Below are 20,709 nucleotides of genomic sequence, written 5' to 3'. Positions count from 1 at the left end.
CATTCACTATAGCTGGGGGCGATTCTATGCTTTTATTTATCTCCATGTGAACTCCTTCTTGGTTAGTTGACCTCATGCTACTATGTTCTCTATGTATGCTCCTCTCCCCCTCTGAGTTGCGTAGCTCAAGGTTGGTGAAGAAGCAGGGCAACAAGGACAGTCTTGGCTCTAGCAGAAGATCACTTATATTTGGTATATAATGCTGGCAAATGTAAGAGGACTCTTCATAAAGTGTTTACCTACAAACTATTTTATCGACATGGTGACTGATGCTCCATTTATTGTTCCTTTTATTTTGTATTGTTTGGGAGTTTTAGACTGGGGTTGTTTGGTGTGGCTTTTACACAACTTGTCCCTGGGGTAACTTCCTCCACCCAGCTGTTGTTCCCTTCCCTCTTATTTTTTGTTCCTTCCAATGCTTTTCCGTCTTCTAAGGTTCTGGTGGCCTTTATACTGGTATTTTGTCCCTAGAGCCATATCTTTCTTTCTGTTAACTTGCCCACCCTGGCTCGAAGGATATCCACTGACCACTTTCTCTGGATATAAATCATGCTTTTTCTGTGACCGCACTGCTCAGGTTAGGGTAGGTTAGGATAGGACAATTGGCATTCACCAGCCATTTTCAGACTTATCTCTCGCTCTCATATACTTTCCATGTACTTTCCAGGTACATACCTCTGCTCACCGATCGCCTTACCGACTGACTGCCTTGCGACCCGTGACTCCACTGTCCGAAGAAGTAACTTCACTTGAACCTCCCAAATTCCAATTTTAATATCCTGTCCTTCAGTAGGCAGCTGCTCCCCACAGCCCCTTGCTGGGGGGCCACTCAAGTGAACCCCTGTCTCTGCTAGGGGTAGATGGCACTCGATCTCCAGATACTCAATCTGCGGACTCTTCAGGGTGAGTACCAGTCCTGCTTGGGGCTGGCTAATGCACCAGGTCTCTTCTGCAGACTGGTACCTTGGTGGCAGGGCATTTATGGAGACCGTGGGCTCCACCACATGTCTCCTATATCATATTCGGCTTCAGCGGCCAGCCACCAGCAAATTTGCGGACTCAGGCTGCCAGTATCCGCGGTCTGAGGCCTCCGGGGTTTCAACGTTTTTGGCCGCTGGTGTTTTGCCATTTTCGGCGCCTTGACACTGCTTCCGGGTTGCAGGTCATGTGGGTTATGTCAGCGGGTTCACTGCCGAGTTCTTCAGCAGTCAGCGATCAGGTGAGCAGAGATAGATGACTCACTAAACCAGCCAAAGAGCTGCCAGTAGTAGATCTAATTAAGCAATTTTCTCAGTCATGCATCCATTTGTAGTTTAGCCCACATAACTCATCAATATTTACTTGTTTTTCTTCTAAAACTGCATGCTTATCCATTATAAGTTACTCTGCATCTTGCTGAATGCTGAGACTAAATCTTACTGATCAACAAAATGTATCCAAAATATCTCGAATACCTGAAGTAGTATGTATTTTACTTCTGTCTCTGAGTAAGTGTTCAAGTACATCGTACAGTAAAGAACAGAACCTTTTTTTAAATTTTTGTTCAACTTCATTAACAAGATATGGTAAATTAAATACCACATTGAGAACCACATTTATGTAGCTGTTGATATCTGAACTGTTTTTCCAATTGGTATCCTACAATATTTCCTTCAATTTCCACTTTTTTCTTTTTAGCATCTTGTATATTGTTCCTGCTTCTTTTCTTCTGTTGGACTTCAGTTGAGTGTTGTGTATGTTTTCGTTTTGTACATATGATCTGTTTATCGTAAATAGGATACTAACCTAAGTGAAGAGCATTGAGATGTCTTCATTAATTGTACTCTCTTAGACAATTTCCATCCACACTGATTTTCTTGTCCTCAAATTCCATCATATTTAAACACACTTCTATCAATGTTTATAAAAGCTCTGTCTACACTTAAATCTTGAGAATTGTGGAGGGTTACATCTTATGCTAGAGACAGTGGGAACTGCTTCAGTCAGACAAACCAGTTCTTTACAAGCAAAATACATACAAAACATCACCCAATTTGCTTTAAGCTATCAATCTAATCACATTTTACTGACAGGATTTCTATCGGATCCCTATTTGGAAAAGTAAGAAAATCAATAACTTTACCCATAGCACCATTAACTAACCCTTCTAGGTTCAAATTACTTGCAAAATAGTTTTTCTAAACCTGCAGCCTTTGATACAGACTTTCCCAAGGAATCCAATTTTGCTTGAGGTTTTTCAGTTAGTACTATTGTTCCTCCCTGGTGTTCCATTTTATCAATAGCTGTAATTTCCAAAATATATTGGTTTTCCATGTTAGTAGTTCTTCATTACAGTTACAGCACTCTTGTAGTATAGGCATTGAATAAAGCATAGATCTGTCTTCTGCAATGAAATTATATATATTATATGTGCTGCTGTGTTTTGAGATATAACCAGTCTTAATTAGTGGACTTTCCAAAGGTCTTTTATTGCCTTTTGATAAAACTCTTATTCTTATGTCCTTTAGAATATTTCCATATTCCACATCAGACGCTTGTCTCATATCCTTTACCAGTTCCTTGCATTCAAACTTTAGCCAAATATTTACATTGTCAATGCTGCCCAAATAATTTCTTGTTTCATTATGGAGAAGAGTCTTGAAAACAGGTTGTCCTTTACCAGGAGTGAGTTGTAGTAGGTCACCGAAGACAATTAAATATTTTCCGTCAAACAGCACGTTGTACTCTGTTTTTAAAATCTGCTGCATTCTTTAGTGTACAAAGGCAAGCATTAATGTTGAGACCATGCTCACCTCATCAATGTTTAAGAGCTTCAATTATTGTTCGAAGACAGCCAACGCTCCGTATAGCGATCTGCTGCATCCACAGTCAGTATACTAACAAGCTACTCAACAGCTGTGATCTTGACCTCGAACACGATTAAAACGGACAAGACTACATTAATCATTCTATGTAGTTCTCTTAGGGTCATTCAACATATGAATTTACCATCCTGAAGATGATCTAGCAGATGCCTTCACAACATAGACCCAAACATCGACAACTACACCTAATTTCTTTGTGACATTTTTCACTTAAGGATTCGTTTTCTGTATGATCAGTCACAATTTCCTTTTGTACATACTTTTGGGAATAGGTGACCACATTAGTGGCAACAAGATGACTAGAGTAACAAATATCTTCCAAATCTCAGACACTGTGTGATGATGTATGTTCATATATGTAACATGTTTTGTATCCTTTAATATTGTCTCAACATACATTTTTGTTTCAAGAAGCATACACCCGTCTGGAATATTTTCTGCAGATCTGTTCATGTTGAAATAAGTAATTTAGCTTCTGAAATAACTTAATGTAAGCTACTGTGTAGAGCTTATGACTGACGATTGTTTGAAAACATGAAAATAATTCTTGAAAAAGAATCCCTTTTAGGCACGTTTACCGGTTGATACATTAATCACCCAAGCCTCTAAGGGTCTATTGGGTTTTCCACCCCTCCTTTCAAGGTATTTTCAGCAACGTGTTTGGGGATTATACATGTTACATACTGTTTGATGAAAGAGAAAACAGCCTCATCAATATCTGTCCCAACTTTTGGTGCATCCTTTATCCATAATAGCATGTGTATATGAGGAGCACCTCTGGCTTGGTACTCTTTTTATCAAATGAAATCAATTACTTCGCCAGGAGCAGGATTTCTTTTATTGCTGATGAAAAACATCAATACTTCAAACCTGTGGTTAAATTATCTTCAAACATTGGCTGGATCTAAGGAATACAGTTCTCCACTGTCTTCAGTTTGATTTTCATTATGTTTTAATGCACTTCTTGCAAGAATTCAAGCAGGTCATTTGATGATTACTCAGAACAACTGAGTGTTAGAAACCAAGTATATGCTTCTATTTTTCACAACATGGATTTGAGTTCCCCATGGTGATGATACCAATACTTGTTTGTGCCACGTTGACACGCCATCAAATTGATTAGGCGATATTCCAAGTTTTCATCCCTTCCAGAATCTTTGTCCATGAATTCTCTTGCAGAGAGATTTTGGAGATTTAGTCTAGTCTTCAATATATGGTTAATTAGATAAGTAAAACCAGATAAATCACTTCAAATGGAAGATGAAATATGTATGGGATGCAGTGCTGATTTCTTGGATCTTCTGAGTATAATCTTGTTGACCGGTATTCATATGACAGTGTGGTCATCGAAGCGTCCATCTTCTCCACTGGGGCAGAGTTGTGGAAAACACCCAGCTTCCAAACTTTTCTCCCATATACTCATGGGAGTTCCTTTTGCCTGCTTCAATTGAAACATTTCAATGGCATCACCAATCACTTCTTTTGAATGTAGAGAATAGATGCTGTAGTGTTCATAAATCTCTTCTGATCTGGATCGATCTACTTTTTCAAAGTGCCCACTTAATGATAATGTTTCATCCTGTACATGTCACATCTTCAAGAACATCAACATTCTTATAAAAAACATTATTTAATACCAGGTATAATGTTGCATTTTTAACTTTATTAATATCTACTATCTCTTGCCAAATTATTATTTTCTTTTTGGGCACACCATTTACTAAAATGACAAATGGCTCATTATACTCCCTGTCTACATCAACAGTTTTAATATTCTGATTAAAATCTAAAGGTAAGTACACAACTCTTGCTTTAAGGCCTTTTTGAAGGTCAGTTTCTGGTGCCTTTCCTGTTTTAGGCTCCATATGAACTACAGCCATACAATGGGTGTACACATTGGATCAGAAGAGACTCGTAAACATTTAAATCTGCTTGTTCTTGAGGAATGGGTACCAACTCTAAGTTGTACTGCTTTAACTGGCATTTTATTTTCTTCTAACTTGTTGTAACAGTACTTGCATATAAGTTAATGAATGGATATGTCAAAAATCATTTTTCTACAAAAAAAAGCAAATTGTTGCCACTTATAATTGTTCTTTTTTCATGTTTTAAATAAAAAACAACATTCCTAGTTTGCCTTTTGTAGTGAGTGCTTCGACAACAAATACAAATGCAGTTTGATTTTTCAGAGGAAGCTATGCTGAACTTTGCAATCTCTTCTACAAAGTTATCAATAGTAGTCTCTTTGTCCTCTTCTACTACAGCTGCAGATAACAAGTATTCACTTTTTGTACACTCCTCCTCAAGCCCAAAGAAACGATACTGAACATCATCACAAACTTTTTCCACATCTGCTACTCTACCATGCAAAAGAGCTGTATTCATTTCTCCCAAATATAGTGCAGAAGTTTTAATTTAGTAAAGTCTCCTAACTAACTTCCACATTTCAGAGTGATGAACAGCTAACATTCTCAAAATGATGAAAAACACTTTGACGTACTTTATTGTATGACATGCCAGTGAATTTCCTTGTAAATTACTAAACTTTCTCACTTTGCATGGATCTAAACCCTTCAAAATCACAGTTTTTTCCCTAAACGTTCTGCAAGAAAACTGACATAGAAAATGTCTCATTACATCAATAGATCCTTGTTGAACACTACAAATACTGCTACAATTCCATTTATATACAATTTTGTACTCACAGAACATGATTACTTCCGCTGTCTTTAAGAAAGAACCAGTAATGACAATTGTCCCCTCTCTTTTTCCACTGATACACATACACTTATGTCTCCAGCAGTTAGGGGTTGAAATCTTCAACTATGCTGATGACATGCAGCTAATTTTCACTCTGGAGAGCACTACTGAATTGAATGATTTTGTCAGGAGCTCCATGATGCATGTACAAACCTGGATGGACAAGAACCAATCGAAACTCAATTCTGAAAAAACTGAGATAATCATTCCCAACAATATTGGACACCCTCCTACTGGCCCCCTGCGCTAGGTCTGGCCCAATTCCTAAACATGTGATAAAGAGCCTTGGTCTCCATATTGATTCAGACCTCTCTATGAGCGCCCAAATCAGTTCCGTTACTTCTGCCTGCTTAGTACAACTCCGCAAATTGCATAAGATTAGACGGTTCTTTAGTAAAGAGGCCAGTATTCAAATCGTGATTGCCTTTGTTCTCTCAAAAATCGATTACGGTAATGCCCTCTACCTTGGTATCCCACTTTATTTGAGGCATCATCTTCAGATAATTCAAAACCAAGCAGCAGAATCATCTATCTTAAGGATAGAAGATGCCACATCACTCCGCTGCGTAAAGATCTCCACTGGCTTCCAGCGGAGCAGCGCGCGATGTTTAAAACTGGTCCAAGGTTCACTTCCTCATGCATTAGTAAGCATCTGCCCAAGCGTGCTCTGAGATCAATGCATCTGAATCTTTGGACAGTCCCCAAAATCAGACGCAAGCACATTGGTGGGACCCGGTTCCCTTTTTTGGGCCCGAAGCTTTGGAACTCACTGCCCACCTCTATTAGGCTTGAGGCGGATTATGTGCGGTTCAGGAAACTTCTCAAAACGTTGCTATTCACCCTGGGGTATAACTAGCTGTTTCTTTGCTCTTCCTTCTCTGTGCCCCCTTAGCACCAAGAGACCTGTTGGTGAACGAGTGCTCTATAAATCACCATGTAACATAACATAACTTATCAAATGAAAACATTACCTTCAGTTTTTTTCATATTTGTATACTACTTATTGGTCAGTTTCCTTTAACCCTGTATTACCCTTATTAATAGTGAACTGTGGTGGCAATGACCCAAGCACTGCTACTGGGGTTGGTTTGGAAATGCAATGAAAGAGGCCTTTGTCCAATTAATGAGACATTTGCCTCGCACTGTCCTGGTGTATTCCAACATATGCAAAAAGCAGAAATGGAAGTGGTCAAACCATTTCTGTCCACAGATTGACAAAGCCAGGAAACATTAATAATGTGTTCCCCTTCGCCAGGCTGCTTTTAGGTGCCCTGGTTCCACCCAGAGCACCCAGTTTTTCACATATGGGACCACGGGGGAAACCTGAAGGCCCATGTTGTGCCTGCTGGCTCTTTGCTTCAAGAAACAAGAGCAACCCATACGTCCTTGTGAACTGGGTAAGCACTAATGCCAAAAAAACAAATGTTCACAAGGAACTCATTTGGTTAAACAATTTTTGATATGCAAAATAGAATTATTTGCTCAGACTTAATCAAAATCACACTATTTATATTCAATACGACCTTTGGATAGGTCCAGGTACGCATTACCATAAATTGTGTCTTAAAAAGCCCATCACATCAATAAATCAATTTTAATTCAGCCGAAGTAAGTCACATTTATTTTGCATTCACCACTCATACCAAAAATGTAATCGCATTATACAAAAAGCATTTGGTAGTTATGCATATAATAGCACATTGTGTGTGATACGTGAGTCCCAGTGAAGTGACCATAACCTAACTTAGTGAACATTGAGTGAAAATAAGTGAAGAAATGGGGAATTGGTTATTGGAAAAACAACATCAAAAGGAGAGCTGTATACAATAAGGAATACATTATTTTAGGCTCTCTCTTCTGTTTTTGTGTCGACGACGTTTCGACCCTCTCTTGATACGGGGTCTCTTCAGGACAGCGTTTCTGGGGACAGTACAGCACAGGGCATCTATTTCTGGAAGGTTCTTAGCAGAACGGATAAATGCTGTGGAATCTTAGGGAACCGAGGGTCTGGTCAGCATAATAGCTGAACTTTGGAAGGAACCCTTGAATATAACCTTGATGCAATGTTTTTCACAAAATGCAGTGCCGGGACAAATAAAGCGTCGCTATGGGGACCTCTCAATCGATCGATATTCCTTGAGTCCTGTGAGAGCCGGCATTGCTATAGGACAGAGGGAGCTGCTGTACATGCAGCTTCCGCTATCAGAAAGCAATTCTGCTCTGCTTTGAGTAAGCAGGAGCATTTGACATGGTCTCGCTTAGTCGAAGCAGAGCAGAATTTGCTATGGCTTTAATCAATCAATCAAATTTTCTGAAGTGCGGCTAGTCACCTGTGAGGGTCTCAAGGCACTGGCTTGGTGGGAGTGGTGCCGCAGTTGTTGACTTTGGTGCGCACATGGACAAAGGCCTGCACTTTATGGTGGACCACTCCTTTACACATGGGGCTACCAACTTTGGCATGTGGACTACACATCTGAACTCGAACTCGAATGTCTCAAAGATTGCCCAGTACTATCTATTCCAAGATTTCTGCTGGGTCTTGCTTCCCGGGTGCTCTCCTCCTTCTTGCAGGATCCAGTGGTCTTGGCAGACAGTCAAAAGTCTCTTGCTCCAGGCTCAAGGCAAGTGGTCATCACTTCCTAAGGGATAGCCCCTCACCCAGAAGAGAGACTAGCAGATCTTGGTCCATAGTCCTTGTTCCACCTAGAAGTCGTGGTGTTTTCTTGGTTGATGAACAGTAATGTTTAAGGACTCATGCCTCCACCACAATTGTCCCAATCCAGACACATATGCGGTTTTGTGTCTGAGCCTTTGAAATTCGAGTTGTGGGTATCAACTTCTTTGAAGTGCTCTCCTCTCTGCTCTTTCCTGAGTCAAAACGAAAATCTGCCACAGTGAGAGGGACTACAATTCTGATTGACCTTCAAATCCCACCAAGGAAATAACTGGAGATGACACCTGGCTGTCAGCTTCCAATCAAATATGACCCATAATGATTCAAAGCATACGTTTTCCTCCCTATAAAGGTTTCCTTGTCCACTGTATCAGTCCCATCATGTTCCTGACAATGAGCCCAGGCAACAGTAACCAGTAACTCTTCCTGAAACCGAAGTGACATTTGATACACTGAGGATGCTATGCTCCCCTACCTTCAGGGTGTATTCCCACCACAACATTCAGGAATGCCAGTAATCCACATCTCCTGTCTGGAGGTTACAGTCCTCACCTGCACTAGCCTTTCCAGGTCCTGAGATTCCAAAATGGAAACCACAGGCCTTCCTGTTGTATAGCATGAAAAGTCACCCATACATCCCAGCATGTACATGCAAGTATCACACACTGTCCTGAGCTACACACAATTTGCTCAGGCCAAAGATGAGTTAAGCATGCAACCATGGAACTTTACATGAGTGGACCGGTGAGCACCACTCTAGTAACACAGGTAGAAATGTCTCTTCACACTGATTCCAATGAAAAACAAAGTGGGTATGCTGCCACTACTGCTCTCATTTCACTTAACTCCAGGTAAGGGCAGTAGCCCTCTACTACTAGGCAGGTGGACCTTGGTGTGCTGTAACAAGGCTGCATTACTATGAGACAGGTCCACCTCATAGCGCAGGCGCCCTGTTCGTCCGTGACTAAAAATCATCATTAGATATCCATGCAGCTGGGGCATGTATATGAGTTACCATGCAGAGAAGTTTTCAGTCCCAACACTTGGACATATCCCTTGGTGGTTACAGAGGCTCTGCACAAGGGAGGAAGGGTTCCCGCATTTTGGATTTTAGGAGTAAGAAGTACTGTGGGATTGTTTTCAAAAGGGTGAAAAGGAACTGCTGAACACGTGGGTAAGATAAACCCTGAGAACGTTTACCCCATAGGTTAGAAATGAGCGAGAAATCACCCCAACCATTAGCTACTGCAAACCATAATTGTGGTACCCAAAGGCACCCTCCTCAGAACTCTTTATGAAGATGAGAAAAGGACTGAACCCTCATAGCTGTAACCAGAAATGAGCCCTCAAGGTCTGCACCTGCTCTTTCTCGTACCCATGGCAAAGAAGTAGTCTTCAAGGGTCAGTTTGCTGACCTTCTGCTTATCACTAGGGACACAACAAGCTGAAGGACCACATTTTGCTGATTTTCCTGATTGTTCAGTTGGCCATTCTCAACTGGATCTTTACTGAACCAAAAGTGACAGCTCTGCTGGAATGTCCTGACCTTGTGTGCATAGGCTCTGGTCTCCTAGACTGATTTCAATGGTTCACCGTCTTTGATTATTCTTGTTATGATGACATTCTTTTTACTAAAATCTACTCTATTGATCACATTAAGTTTATTACTGTTTTGATACTGCATAAATTCTGTATGCATTGCCCTAACTTGAGCTTCATGCTGGTGCCAAAGCCACAGGGGGCTGAGCTCAGGCTAGTCTTGTGGCTTTGGCTTTTACTCTGAGAGGTAGTGTTATTATTCCTTGCAGCAGGAGACTGCCCACTCCAAAGAATATTCCCCCTTGTTACTTACTTCAAATGTGGCTCTGCAGATGGAAATACAATCACATTATTCAAAGAGCTTTTAATTATAAAGGCAAGACCCCCTCCTTTCTTGTCAGAGCTCTGATCTTGACAGATTGAGAAGCCCTCTGGTGTAAGGTCTTTGCAAAGGTCTGATGTAGAATCAATTTTGAATGCATTTATCGTTACTTTTTTGTACCTCTCATTTTGAGATGATGCACCTATGATGCACTTATGGCTATTTGCACTTTTGCATGTTGAGATGATGGCTAAACTGAGTCTTCTGTTTTTTTCTTTAATGATCTTATCTGTGGGTGTTGTGATGAAGATATCGCTCTTTGTAAAATGTGACGATTGTTTTTACATATGTTTTTATATTTTTATTGTGCTTTTATGGCAGTATGCCGAAATATAGTTTTCAAATGGAATAGAACCGAGTATCCAGATTTCGGTGTGAGTTGAAATATCTAAGTTAAGAACCATAATAAGTTCTTTAATAGAGGTAGCATTTCGAAAAGCTGATCAAGCTTGAATAAAAGACCATATTTCATAAAGATATGACTGGATGTGGAGGGAGGAAGGGGGAAGGGAGGTGGAAGCATTTCAACATTCAGACCTGGATCCCTCAGACTTGATTCAACTCCTTCATCAGCCCCATAGAGAGGGGGGTGGAGTAAACACACAGAGGCATGGATGACAGGGAGAAGCACAGGAGACTGACACAAGCTGGGATGAAACTGGCCACTGTCTCTGGCAGTTTCAATCTACTACCCCCCTCAACAGTGATAATTACATAATTATGGTCTATTTTGCAAAATCTAAGATTTGCTAACCAGCTTTTAGAAAAAAAACATGTTCCATGAGGGCACAAAATGGAAGGACAGTAGCCGGGAGAGCCAGATCTTTATTGCCTCAACCAAAGGACTCTCCTCCTGGTTAGAATTCGGGAAGTGGGAGGGAGTGAAGAGTTTGTATAGAACAGACCAAAAAAACAAAAATGTCACAAACCAGCACTGTACAAGAAAGGAAGAGGAAAGACGCACAGGAAGCTGTCTGGTTGTCACAATTTACTACCATAGAATTTCACCTACATTTGGATAAACGTCTGATTTGTTGAAATTACCTTGTAGAATCTGACGCATTTTCTTACCTGTGCAGTGTACCGACGCATCCCGTCTTTGGTAACAAGATGGTTGTGGATTGGAGCTGTAGGAACACTGTAACACGCTGGACTCGTCTCCTCTGCAGCCCACATTGCTTATTATAGAAAACGTGTTTCGGGGGGCTCCAAAGACAGACCCTCCAGGCGCTGAGATTGGTGCTCCGCACCCCAGCTGTCTGCAGACCACAGCGGCATCGTTCATATCCCAATACAAGTCACAAATTGTTCCTTCAATGAAGTTTATAGTAACCAGCACAACCCCAGCACAAGGATCCGCAGCATTAGCGAGGCGAACAACATCTGTATCAACTGCAAAGAAACAGAGAGAAATACAAAGTTCACTTATATTTCAAACCATAAGGGTATGTATTATGTACATCTCCCAGTACAGTGTCTCCTTATCAATTTCACCCAATTACAGGGAAGCAGGGTGAGAGAAAGAGAGGATGGAAAAGACAGAGAAAGTTAAAGAGAGCCTGACAGATAGCGAGGGGGTGAGAGAGATTAAAAGGAGGAGCAGGAGAGAGATGAGAAAGCGAGGGTAAGACCAAGAGAGGAAGAGAAAGAATGAGAGAAAGGGAGAGTGAGCAAGAAAGAGAGATGGAGAGAGAAAGAGAGAGAATAAGAGAAGGAGAGAGAGGGAGAGAGGACAGGGAAGATGGAGAGATAGATATGGAGCAAGAGAAAGAGGGGAACAGAGACCAAGAGAGGGAGGAAGAAAGGGAATCACAGAACACAAGAGAAGGAGTGAGAACAAGAGATACTGAAGGGCAAGAGACAGAAAGAGATAAGAGAGAGAACAAGAAAGGGAGGCAGAGTCCAAAAGTGTGAAATAGGGAGTGAGAGATAACAGTATAAAGGGAAAGAGAGAGAGGGAAGGGAGAGAAAGAAAGAGAGTGATAGAAAAAGAGAGAGAAAGCAAGAGTGTTACTGAGGGAGAGAACAGAATGAGAATAGGAGAGAGCATGAGAGAAAGAAAGAGGGCAACATAGAAAAAGAGAGGGAGGAAGGGAGAAGAAGAGAGATAGTGACAGAGAAATAAAGAGAAGTGGAGCAAAGAAGAGAGAGATAAAGAAAGAAAAAGATAGGGAGAGAACAAGAGATTGAAAGAAAAATAGAGAGGGCAGAGTAAAAGAGTAAAGGAGAGAAAGAATGAAAGAGAAGGGTCTACAAAATAAATCTTTGCTTTTCACAAAACAAAGAAATAGAATGTGAATGCCATGGATGGAGAGATCAGGATATTTGATACAATTCATATTACAAATCTGTATTTAGAGTGTTGTGATGTTTACAAAAGCAGGCACTCAGGGGAATAGCACACATACAAAGAGCCCTTAAGGGATGATGATTTGGCCCCAGGTCCTGTCATAGAATTTGAGAAACTGAGCAGAAGCTCAAACACTGCGCACCAACATCTTGGGGAGAAACTGGAGCCCACATTCATAATACTTTCCAAAGTTGCTGAACTGCATTGTGTGAAGAGGGGAACAGCATGAGGCCATATTGACCAGGACTGGCCTGCTGTCTTTTCATCCCGTGGGCAGGCGCACTGGAAAGGCTGCTTTGTAATGCACAAACTGACACCAAGGTGCAGAGGTTAGCATGTTCTGTCTAGCACAGGAGTTGTACTGAAAACAAACCCATCAATTGCGTAGTCCGATGGTACGAAAAACTATCACTTCAGCACACATGCAATTCATGGGTTGCTTAGAGAAATGGAAGATTTCCCTTTTTTACGTTGTCTTACAATGAAGTATTATTTATTGACCCAAACTCAGCCTGGTTTGCCAATCTTAGCAGATTGGACTTCGCTTCCAAAAACTATGGGCATTTGCGCTGAGCTGTCCAAGTTACACCTTTGACGCAAAATGACACAAGGCAATGAAAAGTAGTTATAAGCACTATTTTCACTGAGAACGAGGCACATTTCCATCACAAATACCCAGTGCTTCAGAACAGAGGATTGGGGCAGTGTCATCACAGTTAATTGAAGAGGGCCTTGGTCAGCCAGTTGCCTTTATTAGCAGGAGGCTTCTTCCCAGAGAGCAGAGGTGGAGTGCCATTGAGAGAGGGGCCTTTGCTGTGGTGTGGACCATATTTGATTGGGACTCACCTTCGTGTTCAAACTGACCACAGGCCTCTCAGATGGCTCATGCAGATGAGAGGGGAGAATCCCACGCTGCAGTAGAACACAGACCTGGGGATGCCCATGCCAATACTGGTAGACTTACCAGGTTTTTCCACTTAGCTGATGAGGACTACCTGAGTGTAGGCTAGTAACCCATCACCTTTCGTTTGGGGAGAGCGGGCAATGTTGCAAAGTTATCCTGTGACCTGGGCACCCTCAACTTTTTTGCTGACTGGTACTGATGGTAACTGACTCTGACTGACCCTGGGATCTGCCTAACCAGCCCAGGCCAGTGCTATGCTGAGAACACACTTTGAATACAGTGAAGACACCTACACTAGGGTACACTATGGGCTAGGGTACTCCTGTGATTGGCATGACCTCCCCCATAAGGCCCTGGTATAAATATGCCTGGGGGATTGAAACTACCTTTAACCCCTAGTATAGAGTAGGGCATGGCAGTTTAGAGGCCATCAGCCCTTTCTGCACTTGCATGTGTGCACTGCGAAGGCCTGAGGTCAGTTGAAAAGCAGCCCTGTGTTGCGGGAATGCTTCTAAAATGCAAATTGTGCCCAAACTTGACGTTGTTGTTTGGGGCACCTAAATATGAATACACTACAATAATTTGGCATATTGGGTACCCCATGGGTCTCCCCTAGGTGTCCCAGGGATGGGGGATCAAGTACTTATAAGGAGGACGCCAATAAAATAGGTTTTATGTGCCACGGGGGTTAGTGAAATTGCACATTTCATTCACCAATCGTACTAAAGGGCTTCCCAAAATCAACTCTTGTGCCTGCAGCACTGCGGAGTGAGGATCTCCAATATTTGTACATATTCAGAACCCCTTAGGTCTTCCCTAGCTGTTCCAGGGGTGGGGGATCCTGTAGATCTAGACAGGGCCTTGATTGCCCCGTTCATTTTCCCAATTGCAGATCTCCAGCCACATAGGTCAACATGGCAAGAAGTTAATCATTAATAACTAACGGCAGGGATGCCATAAAAATATAATTCAAGACTTACTAGAACGGTATAGATACATCCAACAATATGCCATTGTTGAATTTATCCTAAAATGTACAGACAAGAAGTTACAAGACTTTCTTGTCTGTAAGCCAAATTCAGCCTTCACGTGCTCTGGCCTTAATTGGCCGGAGTTAAGTGGATTAGCCAGGCTTCATTGAAGACGTGATAAGTGGCCCCTTGACTTAAGGATCCCTTCTGGGGGTAGAGTGTGCTGGTGCATAGGAATGCCAGAGCAAGGGGTAGGGGCAGTAAATAGTGCCTTTAAAGGGAGGAGGGACAGGCTGAAGAAACCAGTTTCTTTTACACCTCTACTTTCTGCCCGCAGCTAAATAGCAATCTTAAGGAATTCATGTGAAGATTACCAGGGGGAGGGAGAATATGGAGATGAGCCATCCTGAGGGTTGAATTTAGCCGGCTCTGCTGAGAAATTAGCCATAGTGAATTTTGGAGAAATGGTGCTCTCTGAGAGACTATAGTTCCTCACTTTAGAGGATATCTTCATACTCTGGGGTGTTGTCCTGCACCTCATTGGACATGAGTGCCCTCCTGCATGACCCACAGAACCTAAATGAAGTATCTGAGAGGGACAGAGCCTCTCTGATCTGATGCTTGAAACAAGAAGAAGAAAAATGGTCCATGCTGAGAAGTTTGATTTGCACCAACCAGGCCCTGCACGCCGAAGACTGAACCTGCTACACAATCTGGAACTACAGCTCTGTGGACCTAACTTGCTTCAAAAGAACTAAAGAGTGGACTACCTGCAAGCTATAGGTTAATAGAGCTCACCAGGACCATTATCGCCAAGAATCCCCAGCCTGGAGTACTACCAGTGGATTTGCAAGGGCTCTGTCCAAGTGGATTGTGGGAACAATAGTTCCAAACTTTCAAGGACTATCTTGCAGCTTCTAGATTCTTGGAGAAAGTTTTGGACACTTTGGGACTCTCTGGGAAGCTCCGGAGGTACAACTTGACCGGGAGCTTGCCAAACCAAAGCAGGTGAACCCTCACAGAATCTGGCCTGGTGAAAAGCAGTAACAGACCCCTGGAGAGAAAACTCTGTAATTGTTTCTGAGTATGAACATAAAGGAGGTGAACTGGACCAACCACGAGAGTCAAGCCGCCGACATTCAACCGTGCACCAGCCTGGATATCTGGTTTGTCCCTCTGGAAAGCTCCAGAGGACTTGGTTCCGTAAGTTTGACTGAGAACTTGTTGCAAGGCAAGCCAGCAAACTCTCATCGAATCCAGACTGGCTAAGACCTTCAAGGGACTCCGGGAACAAAAGCTTCAGAAACGATTCTAAGTCAGAAGGTTAAAACTTTGACCAAGTCCTACCGTGAGGGGCAGCCGTGCAGGGCTCCATTGCTGTCAGCCTGAAACTTTGACTTTGTCCCTCTCTAGCGTGACCAGATGTCCCAATAGGCACTATACGTTTCTAAGTGCTATATAGTGCTAAATCTTTAAAAATGTATATTTCTGGTGCCCTACATTGGATTCTTTTTGTTTTGGTGTCATTTTAAAAGTAAACATATTTCCTATTGTTATAAATTGATATTGGATTTTTATTGTGTGTTCTATCTTAATTATTTACTGAATTGGTGTTTTTAAATACTTTACATACCTCTCTCTGAAGTTAAGCCTGCCTGCTTGCAGCCAAGCTACCAAGGGTTGAGCACGGTTATAATTTTCTGAGATCTATTCTGAGCCCTAGTTTGTATTTGTGGCCTTATTGTCAGTGGTAGATGTATATTTACCACTACTAATAATTCACTTTCCAACATGTTGTCTCTCCTTTTTAAGTGTGTGCTCTGTTGTTACCTCTTTGTGCATTTTTCTGCAGTTTTTAAATAGTGGTAAATAAACCTGAAGTTGTGGAGGTGCTGCACACGAGCATCAGTTACCTGACATAAGGTCACATTCTTTTTTATAGGTATGGGTAGATTGAATGCCTGATTAGGACTTTGGCAGTGTGGGAGTAGGCCGCCACACTGCCGCCCCACTCCTACACCACCAAAGCTCCCTGTTGGCCTCCCACTAGACAACAAGCATTTGTGTAGTCTGGCGGGCAGTCCTTCGGTGTTCCCACGGTGGTCCCTTTCAAAGGCTGTTCCTGCACTGTTAACAGTCCATGCCGTGCAGGAACAGGGGTGCTTGTACACAGTGGGTCACCCATGTGCCCCCCTGCATGTGTCTCCAGGCTGACAGGCACAATGGGATCCTGGATCAATGGTGTGGCAGTTCACGACTGCCGCCGCACCTCCATCGCGGGTTCGACGATCTAATGGATCACCAAACTCGTACTCAGCTCATTATGGGCTTGAGGTTTCAACAGGGCCTTGAGCTGAGCAGGGCCGACCTTGGGCATGGGCGAGCTGGGCCCAGGCCGTGGGTGCCTGGGTTTAGCGCGGACACACAATGGGCTGATGTAATTGCTTATTTTTATTTAATTTTCTTATTACTCACTGCCTGAGCAATTCATTTTCTCAATAAATGATTCCACTCTCTTTCACTCTTGTACCTTCTATGGCCTCTCACCTCCAATTCAGCACCCTAATAGGTGACTCAGGAAGGAGGGACTTGACTGACTGTGAACACAAAAGGCTCCCCCATAAGGTCAGGAGCGGTGAAGGTGGCTCAACATTGCCCTGTTTCTCCCCCGGGTTTGCCCCACAACGCCCCTGCTAGGGATCTGCTGATGAAGATAGTGGATCCAGTTAGAATTGCAGCAGTGAGTATTTTACTCATGCATTAATGAATGAGTAATATCTATGCAGCACAAAGTTACCCTCAGGTGGCAGTCCTGGATCTATGCAGCCCACTTGGGTACCACATACAAGATCATCAGACAGCACAGCATGGGTTTCACACTCCCATGCAAAACATAACACAAAGGCAGCAGGATTAAATTGTGTAATAGTCACCACTATTATATCCTGAGCTTGCAAAAGGCTCAAGTGCAGCTGTGAGGAAGGGGGTCGTTGAGGGGGGGTGGGAAAGGAAGGAGCGCCCGAGCCGAGCCAGGCTTCAGGCTCAAGTGCAGCTTTGAGGAAGGGGGTCATTGAGGGGGGTGGGAAAGGAAGGAGCGCCCGAGCCGAGCAAGGCTTCAAGCTCAAGTGCAGCAGCGAGGGAGGGGGCCATTGAGGGGGGTGGGAAAGGAAGGAGCGCCCGAGCCAGAGCCAGGCTTTAGGCTCAAGTGCAGCGGTGAGGGAGGGGGTCATTGAGGGGGCTGGGAAAGGAAGGAGCGCCCGAGCCCGAGCTAGGCTTCAGGCTCAAGTGCAGCTGTGAGGGAGGGGGTCATTGAGGGGGTGTAGGAAAGGAAGGAGCGCCCGAGCCGAGTCAGGCTTCAGGCTCAAGTGCAGCGGCAAGGGAGGGGGTCATTGAGGGGGGTGGGAAAGAAGGTGCGCCTGAGCCGAGCCAGGCTTCAGGATCAAGTGCAGCAGTGAGGGAGGGGGACATTGAGGGGGGGTGGGAAAGGAAGGAGCGCCCGAGCCGAGCCAGGCTTCAGGGTCAAGTGCAGCGGCGAGGGAGGGGGTCATTGAGGTGGGTGGGAAAGGAAGGAGCGCCCGAGCCAGAGCCAGAGGCAGGCTTTAGGCTCAAGTGCAGTGGCGAGGGAGGGGGTCATTGAGGGGGGGTGGGAAAGGAAGTAGCACCCGAGCCGAGCCAGGCTTCAGGCTCAAGTGCAGCGGCGAGGGAGGGGGTCATTGAGGGGGGTGGGAAAGGAAGGAGCGCCCGAGCCAGAGCCAGGCTTCAGGCTCAAGTGCAGCTGTGAGGGAGGGGTCTGGGAAAGGAAGGAGCGCCCGAGCCGAGCCAGGCTTCAGGCTCAAGTGCAGCGGCGAGGGAGGGTGTCATTGAGGGGGGGTGGGAAAGGAAGGAGCGCCCGAGCCAGAGACAGGCTTTAGGCTCAAGTGCAGCCGAGATGGAGGGGGTCATTGAGGTGGAGTGGGAAAGGAAGGAGCGCCCCAGCCGAGCCAGACTTCTGGCTCAAGTGCAGCGGCGAGGGAGGGGGTCATTGGGGGGGTGGGAAAGGAAGGAGCGCCCGAGCCAGAGCCATGCTTTAGGCTCAAGTGTAGTGGCGAGGGAGGGGGTCATTGAGGGGGTGGCAAAGGAAGGAGCGCCCGAGCCAAGCCAGGCTTGAGGCTCGAGTGCAGCGGCGAGGGAGGGGGTCATTGAGGGGGGTGGAGGGGGGGGGGAGGAAGGAGCGCCCGAGTTGAGACAGGCTTTAGGCTCGGGCCTGGATCCAGATTTCAGTGGCTCGCTCGCCTCTGTGCTAGTTCTCAATACGAGGTACACCCTCAAGTACAAATTCAAATCCAAAGGTAGTCATCCACAAGTAAGCTGCGTAAAATGATGTATGATGCGTTTACATCAGAAAGCATCTCCTTGTGCAGCGCAAATGCCTTCAGAATTGTCTAGTGATGCTGGTTCCAAGTGTCCTGTTAGTGCCCAGGTACAAAATATCTGCCTCAAGGAAATGAGCGCCCCTTGCACTTTTTAGGTCTGGCCTGAGCCAGCGCTTTAGCGCTGCTCTGGCGAGAGTTTTAGTAAGCAGGATTTGGAAGTGCAAACTAGTGCATGTGCGCCGGGCGCGTGCACCAATTGTCAGCCTGCGTGATCACTTTCGCGGCTGCTTTGATGTTCTCAGTGAGCCATGCGGCCACTGAGAGCATCAAAGCTGCAGCGAAAGTGCACACCATTTGCCAGCCTGCGTGCCTCTCTCCGCCTACCCCCTCCCTTAGCCCCCTTCCTGCTTGTCAGCTGTTTTCTCTTGTATCGCGTGAACCTCCTGACATTTGTTTCTTCTTTGGGCCATAACTGCATCTTCACAGTGTGGGATATTTTTTAGAGCTTGTCCCAACAAACTGAGGAGAACTGCCTCAGACCCACCCGCCCCTACCTTCAGCTTCCGGTTACTATTACTGAAGACAGACATCAGTTAAAGTGACACAGGCACTTTACTGTCGGATGGTAATATCCTAGTGGCCAACTTTAACTATGTGCTGCAGTGGACAAATCCCTCCTATATGGTATATTTCATTTTATCACTTAGTCCTTTCTCAGATATTATACTTCCTTCATCCCTCTCTTCCTCATGGCCTCACTGTTTTCCTTCTTTATTTTGCATTTCTATCACACCTTGCACATAACTGGTCCTCTCACAGTAACCCATGAGAGACAATTTAAAGAACAATCAGGGATGGCAATGAACGAGAATGCGGGGGACATCCTGCTACACAACTGGGGGTCGAGGAGGACTTCAAAGTTGAGATTGCTTAGCTGTTTGTCTGGAGGAGGCGGGTCCCTGTGCTATGGCACTATGAAGCGCACTTCTATCTACCGCTGCACTGGAGGCGCATGGGATGCGCCTGGGCACTGCCCGGGTGAATCTCAGGCTAAGACTGGGAACATCTGTACCCGTCAGCCCCCTGAGGAGACTAAAAAGGCCAATCCCCGTTCCATCTTAAATCTCGTTCTTACACCTCCCGACAGGGGCAAATAGAGAACTGCTCATAACTCAAGCCCTCATACGAAGGGGTCAACTATTGATAATTGTTTTGAGCGCCCTGTCTCTACCCTAATTAAGGAGATTGAGCTCACAGAAAGGAGACTCTCACTTGAAGGGGGTGCGCTTTTGTGTCAACAAGCACGTGTTTTAGAATCTGTAACTTGTGCCAAAACTGATGTTTTTGATAAGCTTAGCTCACATCTGGGTACAGCAGGTATTGCTACCTCACTCTCTATTGAGCACAGAGTCAAGTATAAACAAGCATTGGCATAGCCAATAGGTCTCGGTTTTGGGACCTTATAAGTATTTAGTTATGCAGCACAATATTCTTGGTGCAACAACATCAACTGTTGCATGGCTAGACACTTATAAGGTCCCAAAGGCGAGACCTATTGGCTATGCCAATGCTTGTTTCTTTACCTTTCTATAACTTGCTACTTGGCAGTGACTTGGTTACACCAACGGCCATTCATGGTACTGCACTGAAGCTGAGGAGACCAGGGCACTGGTGACCCACAAATCAGAAAAGCATACACTGAACAAGTGACATCACTGTGTGTGGCTTAGCAAACATGGTTCAGTGAATCGATTGAGGAGGGTACACCCTGGTGTCGTGGCACGGCCAATCAGCTACAAGCAGCAGCTGAGCAGCAAAGACAGCAATAAAAGCAGCAGGGGGAAGACTGATGCATTACTAAACTGAACACGTCATGACAAATCATTAGCTGCTTCCTTCCGGAACTTTACGAC

The 20,709-nt window shown here is 44.3% G+C and overlaps 1 protein-coding gene across 1 annotated transcript in view; it reads right to left on the bottom strand.

Moving 5' to 3' along the window:
* The window catches only part of LOC146783140 (CD5 antigen-like), a 512,763-nt gene that overhangs the window by 447,300 nt on the left and 44,754 nt on the right, over positions 1 to 20,709 (bottom strand). Inside the window, exon 3 of the mRNA XM_085633903.1 lies at positions 11,291 to 11,611. Within this exon, the coding sequence (XP_085490029.1) occupies positions 11,291 to 11,611 (321 nt within the window). The remainder of the gene's footprint in view (positions 1 to 11,290; positions 11,612 to 20,709) is intronic.

Source organism: Triturus cristatus, chromosome 11 (assembly GCF_964204655.1).
Source record: "Triturus cristatus chromosome 11, aTriCri1.1, whole genome shotgun sequence".
Classification (NCBI taxonomy): Eukaryota; Metazoa; Chordata; class Amphibia; order Caudata; family Salamandridae; genus Triturus; species Triturus cristatus.
The sequence above is the reverse complement of the archived record's forward strand: the minus strand, read 5'-3'. Positions and strand labels throughout refer to the sequence as shown.